The 15,596-nt window shown below is 39.8% G+C and overlaps 1 protein-coding gene across 1 annotated transcript in view; it reads left to right on the top strand.

The window, feature by feature from the left end:
* SAMSN1 (SAM domain, SH3 domain and nuclear localization signals 1) overlaps positions 1-15,596 on the top strand; it is a 37,535-nt gene that overhangs the window by 3,792 nt on the left and 18,147 nt on the right. The window contains exons 2-3 of the mRNA XM_026076018.1: positions 14,549-14,620; positions 15,195-15,350. Of these exons, the coding sequence (XP_025931803.1) occupies positions 14,549-14,620; positions 15,195-15,350 (228 nt within the window). The remainder of the gene's footprint in view (positions 1-14,548; positions 14,621-15,194; positions 15,351-15,596) is intronic.

The raw sequence follows: 15,596 nt of genomic DNA, 5'->3' as shown, positions 1-15,596 counted from the left end.
ATGTATTTCAGCTATGGGTTTGTGCAGTCTGTCCCACTGCTTCTTAGAGAGTAGAGGAGGAGAAGAGCAGTTGATTGAGAGAAGGAAACAACATCCTCTGAAATCACCTGAATTTTAGCCTTTGGTCCTTATGACATTACAGATTTCCATGTATCTATCTGGGGAGCAGCATGAAGCGGATTTAGAAAGGCGGTAAGAAAACCATTCTAAGAAACAGTACAGGATCAGGTCCTCTCTTTTATATCCTTTGGGTAGCACCATACCTTGGCACCACAAGAACAAAAAAGGTTAGTCCTCTTGTTAAAGCACTTTGCAGCTACTCTGCATTCCACTTTGCACTGTTTTACACCTTTGACCAGGTGTAAATGACAGTGGGAGGTGCAAATAATCTGTAAAACATTCGCTGCATTGGTCTTGCACACTTCACACAATGTAATGTGCTGAACAGGACCTATTCCTTTCTTTCTCTCTCTGAAACTTGAGAACTGCGTGATGATTCTCAACTTTAGTTCAAGCTGAAGCAAAGACAACTTTATGCCATTTTTTCCCGGCTCGATTGAAGAAAGTCTTGTGTCATTATTTTACGTGACAGCTGAGCTATGTTTATGTTAAAGGTTTGAGATGTTTTGGTTCTCTTAATCTGCTTCCAGATATGCTTAGTGCTTGACACTCAGCTTAGTTTGGGTGTTCAACAATTCAGGGTCAGTGTCAATGCATTTTGTTGAGGCAAAAATATGTTCAAGCTTCTAGTTACATCCATGTTAGTTTATTTAGGTATTAAACTATTGTTTATTTTCAGGGTTATGAGAATAAAGAGGCAATTCTGATGCAAGAAAATATTTTACTGTGCAGCTTTATTCCCTAGTACTATTTTATACCAATAATTTTACTTTTTATAAGCTTTAAATTAAACCTGCCTCCATAGAAATCATTGCACATTTTGCCATAGATGTAATAAGGCCAGGATTTCCCCTTTGCATATATTCTTCACAGAAGGCCTGATCCTGAAGACACTTAAATGAATAAATTAGCTGTGATCCCATTGATTTCAATGGGATTTGTCATCTGAGTAAAGTTTATCACTTGCCTAAGTGCTTGGAGCCTGTAGCACAGACAGATTCTATAAGCAAGTTTTCTGGTGCTGCTTTTTTCTCAGACTGTGGTTTGTGCAGCATTCTCTAATGGGGAATACATATTAAAGAAAAGAAACTAGAAAATAGGTACAGCAAACCTAAACACCAAAAATAATTCATGACATAATTAGATCTTCTGTAGGACAAGATCTGCACTGAAGAGATTGCTCAGTGTTAATGAATATTAAATAGGATTTATCCTTGAGTGGGGAAAGCTGAGGTTTTARTTTTATTTCAAAGTTATAGACTGGTACAGTTCTGAAAATAGCAAGTTTTATATTCTTTTCTTTCCCCCTGAAATTTTGAGTGCATAATAAATGAGCCACTGTTAATGTCACAGATGCTAATTTTCACAACCATGACTGAAGTGATGTTCGCTTCCATTTGCATTTCATTCTAACAATGATGAGAGGTGATGAGTTGATGATAAGCTGTTTTCACCGTACTGCCCGCTGTGCAAATTTATGCTCATAGGCAAAGATCACACATAGTTCTGTCAAAGGTCTTTACTGCATTGCCTCTTGAAGAAAGACTGTTTGTCAAAATACATTTGAACTCTGTTAAAATAACCAGACACAGATGACAACATCTGGGAAGTAGTTTTAAGAATCTGGTTTATAGTGGAAATACCTGTGGGCCTTTATCTGAAAAGATTTGGAGAAAGAAAAAAAGTGATACTAGAAATAACCATGTATGTGTAGATGGGGAAAAAAGGGATTGCAGGTGACTCTTCAGAAGCTGTTTCCTGTCTCCCTCAGGCTTCATAAAAAACTAGAACAAGGTTAGAGTTAACCTTGGATTATTTTTCTTGTGTGAGTGGAAGGCTTCACATCATACTACTGCTCCTCTTACATCTCTTTTTTCATTTGTATTAGGATGTTGTTTCTAACTATTGATCATCAGCCAAAATATATTAATTTTTGTTTTTTTCGTCAACAGCAGGCTCAGAAAGTTTCTTTTTCAGGCTATTTGTGTCTCAATATATATRTTAATGTATATCTTATAAAAGGTTCTAAAATTCCAGGTTTTTTGTGGTCTTGGGGGGAAAGAACAGTCTTCTGCCCCTTGCCAGTAGGTGGATGAGGATGTCCAGACTCCCCATTTTAGTGTTCAGATTGATACGTAGGTACATTGAGGGCCCACACAACTATTGACTACCTCACCTGTCAGAGGAAAAAGCCTGTGGCCTGGTCCAGTCCTTGCCTCTTTTGTGGCAGAGAATTCCCTTGATTATAGCACCTTCYAAATGTTGACCAACTTTATGGAAAAAATAATTCCTTGCCTTGATTCTGCGTCACTAGCCAGGCTTAAATCCTTAGATATTTGAGTATTTTAAAACAAGTGAAAGCAAATTTCCTGGAGGAAATATTTTCACAGAAATATAACTTTTGCTTACAGTAACAATCCCAGTTAAGTTTGTTGTTTGTTTCTCTAAGCAAGCAAAAGCATTTCAAGGAGCATGCCTGAACTCCCTTCTAGGGCCATTTTTGAAAACTGGACTATCAACCACACCAGCGTGTAACTGCACTCTCTGATAAATACTGCAACACATAATAAGGTGAAATAAATCAGCATGCATCCACTGAAACCTATTTATCTCCTAATTCTTTAAGTAGTTTTATAGAGCATTTGACTTGCTTCAGTATCATCTTTCTAGGAAACCAGAAAGACCCCAAATCAAACACTGGCCAGGAGACCCATCATTGCTTGAAAAACAGCAGTAGCTGTATAGGGACAGGAAAGGCAGAGGATGTGGCCTACAGTTCTTGGTAGGTTTTAAACATTCTTCTAGTAATCTATGTCAGAGTGTAAATCCATCTTTAAGTCATTATAAGGTAATTGTTGTCCAGCAGGTATAAGCAATTTGTGGATGGCTGCAAACACTTTAGCCAGAAGAATCACCCATTTGATGTGGGCTGGAATCACAGGTGTTAACTATTCTGGGAAAAGAAAACAAAAGTATTCTGGGCCTCTGTCCTCACAATATCCCTTGACCTTTATCTTCTGAAAGCTTGCAGCAGAGACATCAGAGTTACTTTCGATATTAGGAACAGTTGCACTGTTTTCCACAAATTAGCAATGTCAGTGTTTTTGCTCTGGATATTTTGCTGCTTTGCACGAGGCTGCAGATTACATACTCTCTGAATATTTAGTCATGTGCCATTTAAATAATTATAATGGAAAGCTGTGTTTCACACATCAGATGAAGGAGATGGTGTGCATGTGTGTTGGTATTCTAAAGAAAGATGAGTCATCAACAAACTTTTTCCAAGTGAAATCTCTCATGTATATCCACCTACTGTTACCTTTCTAGGGTTTTATATCTTCCTCCACTTACAGTGTGCCCAAGAGCGTATTCTTACTTTTTTTCCTCTTCCCAAATCTGAGGCTGAAATTCCAGCCTAGGGAAAAGTCTGGAGATTTTGAACTGCTTCAGCAAGCTTCTTCTTTGACTATACATATACACACCATACTGCCATTTTTTTCCTTGTATCTCTTTGGTTTATTCCATGGATATACAGAAAGATGGATAACGACTTCACCCATACACAGTCTTTAGGGTGCTTGGTTGCCAGTCCTAACAAGCACTGACATCTTTTTGGTAAGGTGAATGTCAACAGTGAAGAGTTTGCCATCTTTAACCATCATCCAGCATTGAGGCTGACAAGAAAGCCCTCCTCTGGGAAAAAGATCTGGAGATGCAACTGATGTTCTGCACCATTATGTCTTCTTTATGAATTCTTAGTCCCTTTTCTACCCTTTTATGCCTTCATCTCTTTTATCATCTCTTCACAAGAAAATCGATGTAATCTCACTCTCCTGACCTCAATTTCCATTGGATGCTGAATAGTTATTTGCTTGAGAACTGTAGAAAGTAGTAAGTTCCTCTACTTGGTTATACTGACTTCATTCAAAGGGTGTTGTGGGATTGCTCTTCTAGTATGTTGAAAGGTAAGTGAGATCTGGGGCTACTGAAATACCTGAGTACTTGGTTTGGGGTTTTTCTGTAGGGTTTCTCATGGCATCTTCAGGCAGAAGAATTACCACAGGAGTGTTGTTCAACCAGAAAGCAAGGAAAAACGATGGTGCATTGTCTTGTTTTCCCTTGTTTTCCCTCTTTCATTATGTTTGAGACTGAGATGGAGCTTTATCGCAGATAGCCTGCWGCAGTGAGATAAAGGAATCGGCTTTGCTTAGCAACAGCACAGCCAAAAGCAGATGTGCGAAGATGAGATGACGAGGTGGCCGAGACAGCTGAAAGAACTCACGAAGCTCAATTCTCTGCTGTCTTCACCTGTGCAAAGCGGATGTTGAGCTTTACCACTCATGAATTGCTTTCACTCTCCACAGCTGAGCTGTTTTTCTCTCATTATTCTGTCTGTCTGTCTCCTTTTCAAGGTCAGATGTGAAGCCCAGAAAGGGCTTTGTAGAGTCAAAGAGGGCATATGGTTCACTGATGGATGAACAGCTCAGAGCCTGTGAAGTGGGTGTGTAAAATGACTGTTGACAGTTGAGCAGGCAGTCAGTTGTAATCATAAGTATGAAGCAAGGCTGTTTTGATACTGTCTGGTGGGATATTTCCATGGTTTTCTTCCCTTCTCTGTAGTGGCTCTTACATTTGCTTGATGAATGTCCTTTTGTAGCGCTGGAGGATATTTTTGTCTATGTGGGTAAAGTATGTGAAAACCATGTGTATGGGATATTGGTTAGCATCTGAGGGTATGAGAAGAATGGAAGGCTTCCTATCTGGTCATAAAGGCTTAAAACCTTGTCGCTGGTGTAACTACCTTCGCAATCCCAGACCTGATCTGAATCCCTGTAGGGTTTGGAGTATGGCCTTGAGTGTGGACTTCACATATCAGCTAAAAGTGCTTACTGGTGTCTGTGCCTTGGTAGAATCATCTCATTTGTGTGGCTCTCTCAGTTACGCATGTTTTTCATGGAGGCTGGAGGAGCAGGAGGGGAAGAAAAGCTTAGTTTCAGTTTTGTCCTGCATCACAATGAAAATACAGTTCAAGTGTCTGGTTCTTTTGTCTTCCATGAAATGAAACTGTAGTTTTCCACTGAGCTGCAATCACAATAACCCCACTGCCACAGAGATAATTGAATGGCGAGAGGGGAGCTGATGCGCCAGTACTAGACTTATACCATTTGCTGTATCCAGCACCCCTGGGGAGCTGTTGCTTGTATTCATTCATTTCTGGTATAAAAATGTCCTGAACAGAATTAGGATGCTATCTTGTCTTCAGAAGACTAGATTTTTTTCTCCTGGAACTGAAGTTATGGAACTTATGTTAGAAAAGCAATAAACCCAGAATTTAACTTGTCATATCTCCTGTACTAAGAAGTATTTTTAGGCATTGTTAAATCACTAAGAAAGTCTGAGCTGGAAGCCTTCTTTCAGCTTAGTGGTCCCAATGCCAAAAGCTTATCAAATTTATTTTATGAATTCAAATTTCCAGTGAGCATGTTTTAGATTCTCAGGCATATGTTGTGCATGTATGTGCAGTTGGGAGGCTGCAATGAAGTGACAAGTGTGCCAGTACCTTCAACGGGATGGTGAGGACAACTTTGGCCTATTGATGGCAATAAGCAAACACAGGAAGTCAGCCTTTCTGACAGGGGAGCATAGATGAAGGAAAAAAAAAAGACAGTGACATTGGTCATCACTGTAAAGGAGTCAAGGATTAACCCACTGTAATAAGAGTAGTCTTTTGTTTTTGTTTTTTTTTAATTGTTCTCCAAGATAAAAATAATGTAAATAAATGGCAATATAAATTTGATGAAACGCTAAAATTCACAGTGACTAATGGCAGATAGTGTTCTGAATTTTGCTTCTCCACTATAGTGCATCTCCATTAAGGCAATTTCAGCTAATCTCGCTACAGATTCATTAATCAAAGGTAGTCAGGATGTCTGAAGGGAGATAATGAGGGGGAAAAATTGGCCTATTGTTTAGATCTTATTCTTCAGTTAGTTCTTGTTTATCATGCTCTGCAATATTTGTATTCCAATAAATAAGTTCCAGTTGCAATTAGCCATCATAACAGATGACTAACACGTCTTTATTTACTTACATTTTAAAATGATTCTATAAATACCTCAATTAACTTTGTGTTCTTGTTTACATTATGTGCTTATACATATTTCCAGCCTCCAGTATCAGYTGACAATAAAACGAAAACAAGATGAACCAGTAATATTTTAAGTAAATTTTCACAGCTTTTAGCCAAAGGTGGAAACGCATGGAGACAAAGTCCTTAATCCTACATCTTCTTCCCTAAGCACTAACATCTTAAATGCAAACTACAGTATCAGCAGTATCTTAATGGCTTCCAAAATTTCTCCTCTAAAGAGCCTAAGAAAAGATTTGTTCTTTTATTTTTACTCATTTAGGATTACATACAGTATATCTGTCCCAGATAAAACTGTCATTATATTACCCCCCCCCAAAAAAAAAAAAAAAAAAAAAGAATTTAGGTTCCAAAAGCTCAGTGGGGTTGGAGACTGCTGCAGATAGGAGTGTTTATAAGCTCTGCGATATTAACTGCAGCACTTGACCTCAGGTGACATAAAGCATGCAAAAAAGAACTTTCTGTCAGTTTTATTATTTCTAAAAAGGTTCTCCTTGAAAGAGAAGAGTGACCTTGCTCTGCTGAGCTGACATATGCCACTGAATTAATGGCTAAGCTTTGGTGTAGGGAAGCTTGCAGAAACATCACAACTCCAATGGCTGAGTTTGCTGTGAGCATTAATCAGGGGAACCAACATGATGTATCAAATACTCATTTAAAAGTAATAAAAACTAACTCTCCCTCTCCCCAATTTTCTTAAAATTAGCTTATTGTTGGTCATTACCTGTTGTCAAGGATAAGTCTGTAGGACTGCAGTAAAACTTGTGTAAGGGTTTTCCAAAGTTTGCTTACTCTTCAAAAACCAAACGAGCTTTCAGGACGGTCAGATTTAACGGTGACTTAGAGGTTACCTTTTAATCTTGGTTCCCTTTGCAAGGTCATTCAAAGGAGTATCTGGGCCTCTCCCTACCAAGGAATGTAGAAGCTGCATTTCATTCTCAGTGACCTCCCTGGGAGCAGGACCAGCTCCCATGTTGTGTGTGAATGGAGCATGAGATATGCAAGGAGGCTCACCCTGCCATGGAAATAACCTCTGTGAAGGGTCTTGTATGGCTGTGGTAAAACAGCCTCAGAGCTGCTGATCAAAACACTGTCATACCAGGCAGGAGGATTTTCTGCCTATCCCTTGCTGCTTTGCTCCGGGGTTGGCAGGCAAGTACACCGCAATTGGCAGCTGCGGCCACTTTTCAGCCTTGCAGAAGGGAACAGCAAAGCCCTCTGACATGCTGTGTTTCCCTGGACTATTCTGTGTACGGTCTAGCTATAGCACAACAAGGTGGTAGGTTCCTTATCGCTGCTTCTATTCTAGTGTGGGAGTATTCAGTAACAAACACATATAAGTGATTTCTGCCTTGGCTAGGAGAGTGCATTGGGCACAAACCCTGTCCTGCTCTGTGTGTGCTGGACAGGCCCTGGGTTCCCTTTAAAATGGAGTACTTTGGGAGTGCAATCTTCTTGGCTTCTCTTGGGTATACACATCTTCTTTTTGTGAAGCCTGTCCCGCAAACGTGCACGTGAGCGATTTTTCTCACATGAGAAATCCAATTGCACTCTGCAAGATCAGGGCCTAGATAACACACAGCACTAACAAAATCATGCTGTATAAGTAAGTAGTGGAAGGACTTTAATTAAAACAAGGTGATTCATTTAAAATATGGGAATTTGCATGTGAATTACTCTGGTTCAGGGAGGGGGACATTTCAGGAGAGAAAAGATGTTGGTATTTAAGGGGTTAAAGATCAAAGCCTGCAATTCTTATGTAGTGTTTAATCAGTCCTTACTCAGACAACATTCCCCTTTACTGAGTCATGGTTTTGTGGAGGGTGGATTTCAAGGTTTGTCCCTAGCTGTTTCTGCCCACGTGTAAATGAAGGGTAAAAAAGGATAACAGTGCAGTAGAAGTGCACATCATGCCAAGTCCTTAACTGTCACTTTCATAGCTCCTCGGAGTTTGTCACACATCCTTAACCTTCTTTTAAAGTCATTTTCTTTTCATGGTTTTGTGTGCTACTGAAAGTCACTTTTAATTAAATRTCATATAAATAAAGTCTTAATTACATAATTATTGCAAATACCTGTGTGCACACTCCCAGAATTGGACAGATTGCCAAAAGAGCACTTGCAGTGCCTTTTCTCACAGGGAGCTGCGAGTGCTCTGCAGTAACCAGGCAGGTGTTTAAAATCCAGGGTCAATGTGCATTTAAAGAATGAGGAGTCAAATCCCTCCCCGCTTCCACATTTTGTAAAATGCAGTTGTAAAAACCATTCTTAGTGGTAAGATCACTGTTTTTTAAATTACCTCTTTTAGTTTCTCACCACTACGTTAAACCAATACAAGCATTTTTTGCTGGGTGAAATTGCTGTTTTTGCTCAAGCTTCCTATGGGCTTCGTGCCTTCAAGAGGGTGATGTACAGAAACAGGCTCAGCACCTGCAAGCCGTCGTGTCCCTGTCTGCCTTTATAAACTCCAGCTTCTCTCTCGCTCTCGGCTGAGCCAGTCCCCTGTACAAAGCATCTTCAGGATGGGGCCACAGTTTCCCTGTCTGCCTTTATAAACTCCAGCTTCTCTCTCGCTCTCGGCTGAGCCAGTCCCCTGTACAAAGCATCTTCAGGATGGGGCCACAGTTTCAAAAGTGCTGGAGAAACCGAATTTCTAGGGGAAATGGTGACATGCAGAGTGAGTTATCAGGAGCCACGAGTTTTATGCAAGCATCGGTTATGGCTTGAGAGGAGGCTGCGGCTGGTAACAGATAGAGAGTCTGATAAATCAGCTGCTCAGTGTTTACTTCAAAGCGTGGTGTTTGTTGACCTGGAGGAGTGTTAACTATGATTAACTCATTTTTTTTATTCACCTTTCTATTTTCCTGTCATTCTCCATCATTAAAATCAGGGTATTTGCTCTGATGCTTCATGGTGGCAGTTTTGTTCCAAGACCTCTCTGCTTCTGTCTCCCCACCTCCATACAGTTACTGAATACCAGGCCACGTTAACAACTGGAGTCTTTTATAGAGTCATTTTTAAGCCAGTTAAAAATGCCATTTCAGTAGATTGCCCTATTTGAGTTAGCAAGAACAAGGTGTATCTTTTTTATTGCTTTTGACTGGTGAAGTACAAGGTTTAGGCCACATTTTGTGTGGGCTATAAAGTAATATTAATAGCTTGTTTAGTGGTCAGATGTCTATATGTGTAACTAATGTGTAAATAGGAAAAATCTCTAAGGTAGGGGGGTCATGATGTCTTTTTTTTTTTCTCACTTCTTCATTACACTTTTGAGAGTTACTGAATCGTGTATGCAAATAGTAATCTTTATACATAAGTGAGGGTTTTTTTTTTCTCCCCACAGTACATCCCAAAACTTAAAATTTGCTATCTTTCCTTCTGGGAAAGTAGGAGACAATTTTCTTTGATGCAAAAGGTAAAATAAGCTAGCAGAGTCACAATATTCATGCATACTTTGGTAACTCTTAATTTCATTCCCAGAATGGTCCCCTCATTTTGAAGGGACTAGAAATATCGGAGAATAGATGAAATGAATCAAATACTGAGCCTTTCCTACCTCCCCTTATCTCCGTAGATCAGAGTAGTGGGCACACTTTGTCCTCTTGGGAGCTGCTGGGGCTTCTTCTGTGCAGAGAGGAACGAGTAAAAGTGTCTGTGGCAGGCGAGGAAGCTGGACAGCCTGCTGAGCTCCCTTATTATTGCTCTTGCATTTGCCCCTGTACAGTTTACATGGTCTGGGCAGTCGAGGGATGAATGGAAGCTAAAAATGAAAAATGTATGGAGGAATTTCAGGAGATTCGCTAGTGTGAGAGGGTCAGTATGAAGCCATTGTGTCACACTGGACTTAAACACTATTTTGAATAGGACTGAAGCAAAACGTAATGGGCCAGCATTTCTCACAGCAGGGAAACAGATTTGTGAGTAGTGTAAATTATCCAAATATGATTATTTAGCAGGATGACTGCTGTCAGTTTTGGCTAAAAGACCTGGAGAAGCTCTGACTAGTTTATCATAAGAACTATCCTATGATTTGCTCTACAAGGGAAGCATATTTTATAATAGCAAGGCAAGGATTGCAGAGCCTTTTGTTGTTGCTGCTTTTCTGTTTGTATACTATGCCATTTTCTGAGGAAAATGATAGGCTATTTGCAGACAAGCCAGATCACAAACGGTAGAATATCCAAATTAAAATAAACAACAATTACATGCCATTTACCTCCTTAAAATGATTATTTAGAGTTCCTGGTTTTCAGGGAATTGTAGATACAAGAAAAGATGGAAGAAGGAGTTAAAATACTGAAATGTCTTTGATATTTTCCATTATGCTAATTTGGAATACCAGAAAGGAAAGGATGAAAGTTAATGCATTGATTTGTAGGCATCATTTGATCAGTTCTTTTGTTGAAAAATGTGTGGTTTTTTGATTTGTTTTTTTTTCCCATGCCTGCATTAGATTTTACTGAGCAAATTCATATTTGCTTAATGTGTCCATCAGTAGGTCTTGCATGAATTTAGCTAGCAAAATCACTTAATTTTATAGAACACTGGTATCAAAAATCAATAGCATTATTTTCTCCTAGTAGTTTTGCATTTACTTTAAAAGCTTCCCTTCACCTGGGAGTAAGGCCTGCCTTATCTTCACAAAATAGGTGTTCCCTGACACTAATGCAGTGACTGACACTGCTGAAAGTAATAGTCCTGTTCCCTTTGTAGCCCATGGCTTCTAAATCTACTTTTCGTTATCAGTATAATGGGGTTGAATACATTTTTAAAAGGTGGTAGCTATTGATTATTTAATGGAAAAAGTTCGTATAAGGAATTGCTGAAGCAGCCCTATTTAGTGCTCTCTAGTGCAAGAAGACCATTATCTAGAATAGTGGAAATCATCCTGTAACCCTTATTAATATTTAATAGGTATGAAGCAACACTGAGGTACACTACAAAGTAGCCCAAGGCTTCTGCCCATGCAGGATATAAGGTTGTTTCAAGGGTTGAAAAAGAATAACTGATTTCCCCGTGCTCAAGCTGTTCATGAGCAAGACCAACAATAAACAGTGTTTTTCCTCTTATTCCTTCTAAAGTATTTGCAGCATATCTGCACTTTAATATACAATTATTCCCACTAGACATCTTGAAATGATTCAATGAAATAGAAAGGTCAGTGTATGTTTAGAGATTGCTGCGTGAAACTATTTTATACTTTCCCGATGTTGTTGTGAATCCCAGCCCAGCCTCCCTCTGTCTGTCCCTCCTGCTCCGTGCTTCAGGGCACATTTGGCTGGGTTGACAAACCAGGGAAAGGTGTTAATCCTGTCTAATAGAACCATAATCCTCAGGGCTATGTTTTTATATCATACTATTGAGCTAACCCCCTGTCACAGGATATTGTTCAGCTAGTTAATAGCAAAGGTCTTTCTGGGAATTTAAGATAAAATTAAAGTGTACAGGCTAAATTGTCCTTTTTCAATTTCATAATGAAAAAACAAACAAATAAACCACAGTGTTTAGCCAACAGAGATTTTCTGAGAGATTACAATCAATTAAGAGGAGAGCTGTGTGATTTTTTTTTTCTTTTTTCTTTTCTCCCTAGTGAATAGTATACGTCATTTTACTTGCCCAAAAATATTCACAAATCTGGGTCAGCTTCTCCAAATAACCTTTGGCTGGAAAGATTTTTTCAGGTTGGATATGCACAGAAATGTTAGTGGAAAAAATGTAATCTCAGTCTCTCTTAAGTTACAATGGTTAGAACATGGACCCCAAATGTGGATACACCTTCCTTTTCTTTCTGATTTCAGGTCTCTCCCACTGCTGTGTCCACATTATTTTTTTTTGGGGGGGGGTGGGGCTAGTTAGTAAACAAGTGTGGGGAAAACAGGGAAAAGAAACAGCAGGGAGCTTTTCTTTTCAGTTTTGTTCAGGGGATGCTGATTTTTTTTCTTTTCAAATGGAGACTTTAAGACCAAATGTTTTCATATGGTTTCCCACAGCTTTTCTTTGTCTTATTTTTTGCCCTCTCTGCCAACTATTTTTAGTTTAACGACAACTGTATGTAAGAGCTAAAGGAACTAGTACGTATAGTAACCCTGTGATTTATGAGCAGGGACAGAATAAGATGGGGTCCTTCAGGGACGGAAATACCCGGGGGAGGTGTGTGTGTACTCTGCATAGTTGGGATCACTCTGATGAGCTCCTTCCTTAACACCACAAGTGCTAAGCCCGAATGCCAACTTCTCACCCTGTGCACCATCAGGAGTACAACGGTTTTACTGATGAGTCCCTCAGAGGACTAACTGTAGCCAGAAAAGGAGAGTGTAAGGAAAGAACAGCTAGGTAACCGTGGGCAGAACAGGTGCGGTACCGTATTAGCAATCAGAAATTTGCCAGAGGCTGAAATTGTTACTTAGCTCTCAGCTCTAGAAGRGATTTGGTTTTGCAGCTTTTCAGAGCATGGCAGCTCCACAGCATGCCCCGTCACTGAATGGGGAACTGAGGATGGATGTGGCAAGGGATGTCTTCAGGAGCACTCAGTGTTCGTGTAATTAGAGTTCACAGAGCGATTTCTCATTAGCGTCACTGGAAGCTGGTTCATGCCAGTGTTAAACACATCTGACGACATGAACTCGGGCAATGCACCAGCTATGAAACCAGTCCTTTCCTCCTCCTCATCTGTCTCCCAAAGGATGATCTACCTCGGTCACATCTGGGACTAACTCATGAAAACTGTCAGATATTCAGGCTCTGACCTGACAGAGAAGACTCAAAAGCTTCTTGAAACAGGTGACCAGGCCAAAGAGCTAGCAGGCCCTTCTCAGTCTTGTGCAGTTAATTCCCAGGTGGAAAGCTGAAGGAGTTAGCGGAGATGCCAGGGGAAAGGSGCATGCCGGACACTGTAGAAACCTGGGGCAGATGAGGAGAGTGCTTGTACGGCTGGGTGGGAAGAGAGCAATGGAGCAAGGAAGCACTTTGGCTGAAATCACATGGGTGAGATAAATGGAAGAATCCATACAGGGAAATCTTGTAACCAGGTAGTTTTGAATCATTGCTTATTAAATCATTCAAGATGCATTTAGTTTAGTGTTCTTTCCTCCAGAGAGGATTTTGGATACTGAGATATATACTGAGATGATATTGCATAGTATAAGATAATAAATCCCGTTCAAGGAATCTGATACTGTATTAAAAGACTTCCATTTACTATACAAGACTGAAAATTAAAGGAAGGAGTTGGTCTTGACTTAGTATTGAGTACTAGTGAAAATGTAAAACAAGCCCTTAAAAGATACTGTATTGTTGATAAACGTCAGAATTTTGGCTGTGGTTTAGTTCCAGACGTTCACCAGGGACTTCTGACTTGTCGTCGATGCCAGCTTTGTGCAGCTTGCCCACCCGGCAGGGGGCAGTGCCAGGGGATTCTGCCTGGGGATGCCCAGCAGGTAGCTCTGTGTGAGAAACAACTCTCCCTGTTGCAAAAATGTGCTGTGCCATCCTTACCGTGCCGATTGTCCACGTCGGAAAGAGCCCAGATCAGAAGGAAATAAGAGCAATCCATTCACGGTCTTAATGCACAGCTCAGGTAGTACAGCCTTTCTTATGTTAAGCACAGCTGCGGCACAGGGGAAAGAATTGTACCCTTTATGTTTAAGAATCAGATTTTCAAATTGGAGGATTGGATAAAAAGCATAGGCCCTGCCGGATTATTCTGTTACATAGCTTATTTCACATAATAACCCAAAGTTCCCTCCCCAAATTAGGTATTTCAGACAAAATATATTCAGAATTCTCAAAGGTCCCAGCCAATTCCTGCTGACAGAGACCTTCAACAGTCTCCAGCAGCTGTCCCCAGCTGAGAAAGAAAACTGTATAAAACTGAATTGCAGCAGTTTACAGCGCCATAGCCAGCTCTCTAGCTCGCTTGTTGCTTACGCAAATAGTTTTATCCTGCCCTCCCAGAGAGCAATGTAACCTAGAAGTAACTCACTGATGTCAGTGTGTAACTGCTGTGGAGCTGATGCAGAAGAACTCAGATCATAGCCATTATCTAATTCGTATATGAAGCAGTGTTATTTCTCTTACTCATTTTCGTGTTTCCAGCTGTACAGGCATAATCTGTCCCTCTAGTCACCTCCTAGCTTTTTTCCAGTTAACTGTAGTTGTTCATGGTCTACTAATCTGCAAGGAATTTTTAACAGAAACAGGTGACTTTCAGTTGTATTTAAGTCTTCATAATGTAACAAAATACCGTCACTAAGTTAAGTTTTGTCTTTTGTTTCTTTGCAGCGCACAAGCAGTTTTGGAAGCTTTGACCGTTTCAGACATCACTCGATATCAAAGGCAGATGATTCAGCTGAGGTCTGTACCACCACTTCTTCACTTTGTTCAGTTCTTTCCCATGACAGTTATGCAAAAACATGAGAGAACCTGTGGGTAAATTTTACACTGGTGAAAACTTCAGTGATGTACCTGGCTCTTATTTGGGTGATTGAGTCCTTGTGAAAATGAACAAGAGAACTGCATGTAAATTTTGTTACTTTGATGTGAAGATTAGAAACAATTTTTCAAAAAGACAAAAGTACACCTCAGGTTGGCATGTTCCCAAAGTAACTTATATATTTACGCAATCCAGAGATGTTTCTTGTTTGTTTTCAAGTACCTTACATAAATTCCCTCAACTCTTGTTTGGGTTAAGGACCATAGACAAAGGGAAACAACTTTTTCTAGCATAATACCCATTTTCTTTCTCTCATTCACACACACAGTGGTTTGTTGCAAAACTGTTTAGGTACACAATTCCCCAGAAAAATGGCTATGACTTTAGTCATCCTAATGGCATTGGTGTCCTAAGTATTTTTCTGTAATTCTTACTACAGGACACCAGATTTTATTTTCATGGCGAGCTGTTGCTTACTTTTCTATTTCAAACCAGATATCTGAACTGGAGACTATAAGTGATGCTGGAGAAACAGTACAAAGTAAAGCAGCAAGTAGTGGAGGAAGCTTGGGTAAGAAGATGAGAGCCATTTCCCTAACCATGAAGAAAAAGATGGGTAAAAAGTACATCAAGGCACTCTCTGAGGAGATGGTAAATACAGCTCAAGAATATCGTATTTGATGATAATGCATGTGAAGTGAAAATGTTATGTGCTTTTTCCTTTTTCATGTTTCAAGCAGCTATGAGTTGTGAGAATCCATAAAAACATGGTTACATATACTGAATTAAAACGGTTTTTAATATGCACTCTTTCTTTCCTGTGTGTATATGCACATGCACATATACACTTACAACATCACACCATAAAGGCCCAAGATAGACATAAGAGTTTTATAT

This window comes from Apteryx rowi, unplaced genomic scaffold (assembly GCF_003343035.1).
Source record: "Apteryx rowi isolate R43461 unplaced genomic scaffold, aptRow1 scaffold_42, whole genome shotgun sequence".
Classification (NCBI taxonomy): Eukaryota; Metazoa; Chordata; class Aves; order Apterygiformes; family Apterygidae; genus Apteryx; species Apteryx rowi.
The sequence above is the reverse complement of the archived record's forward strand: the minus strand, read 5'-3'. Positions and strand labels throughout refer to the sequence as shown.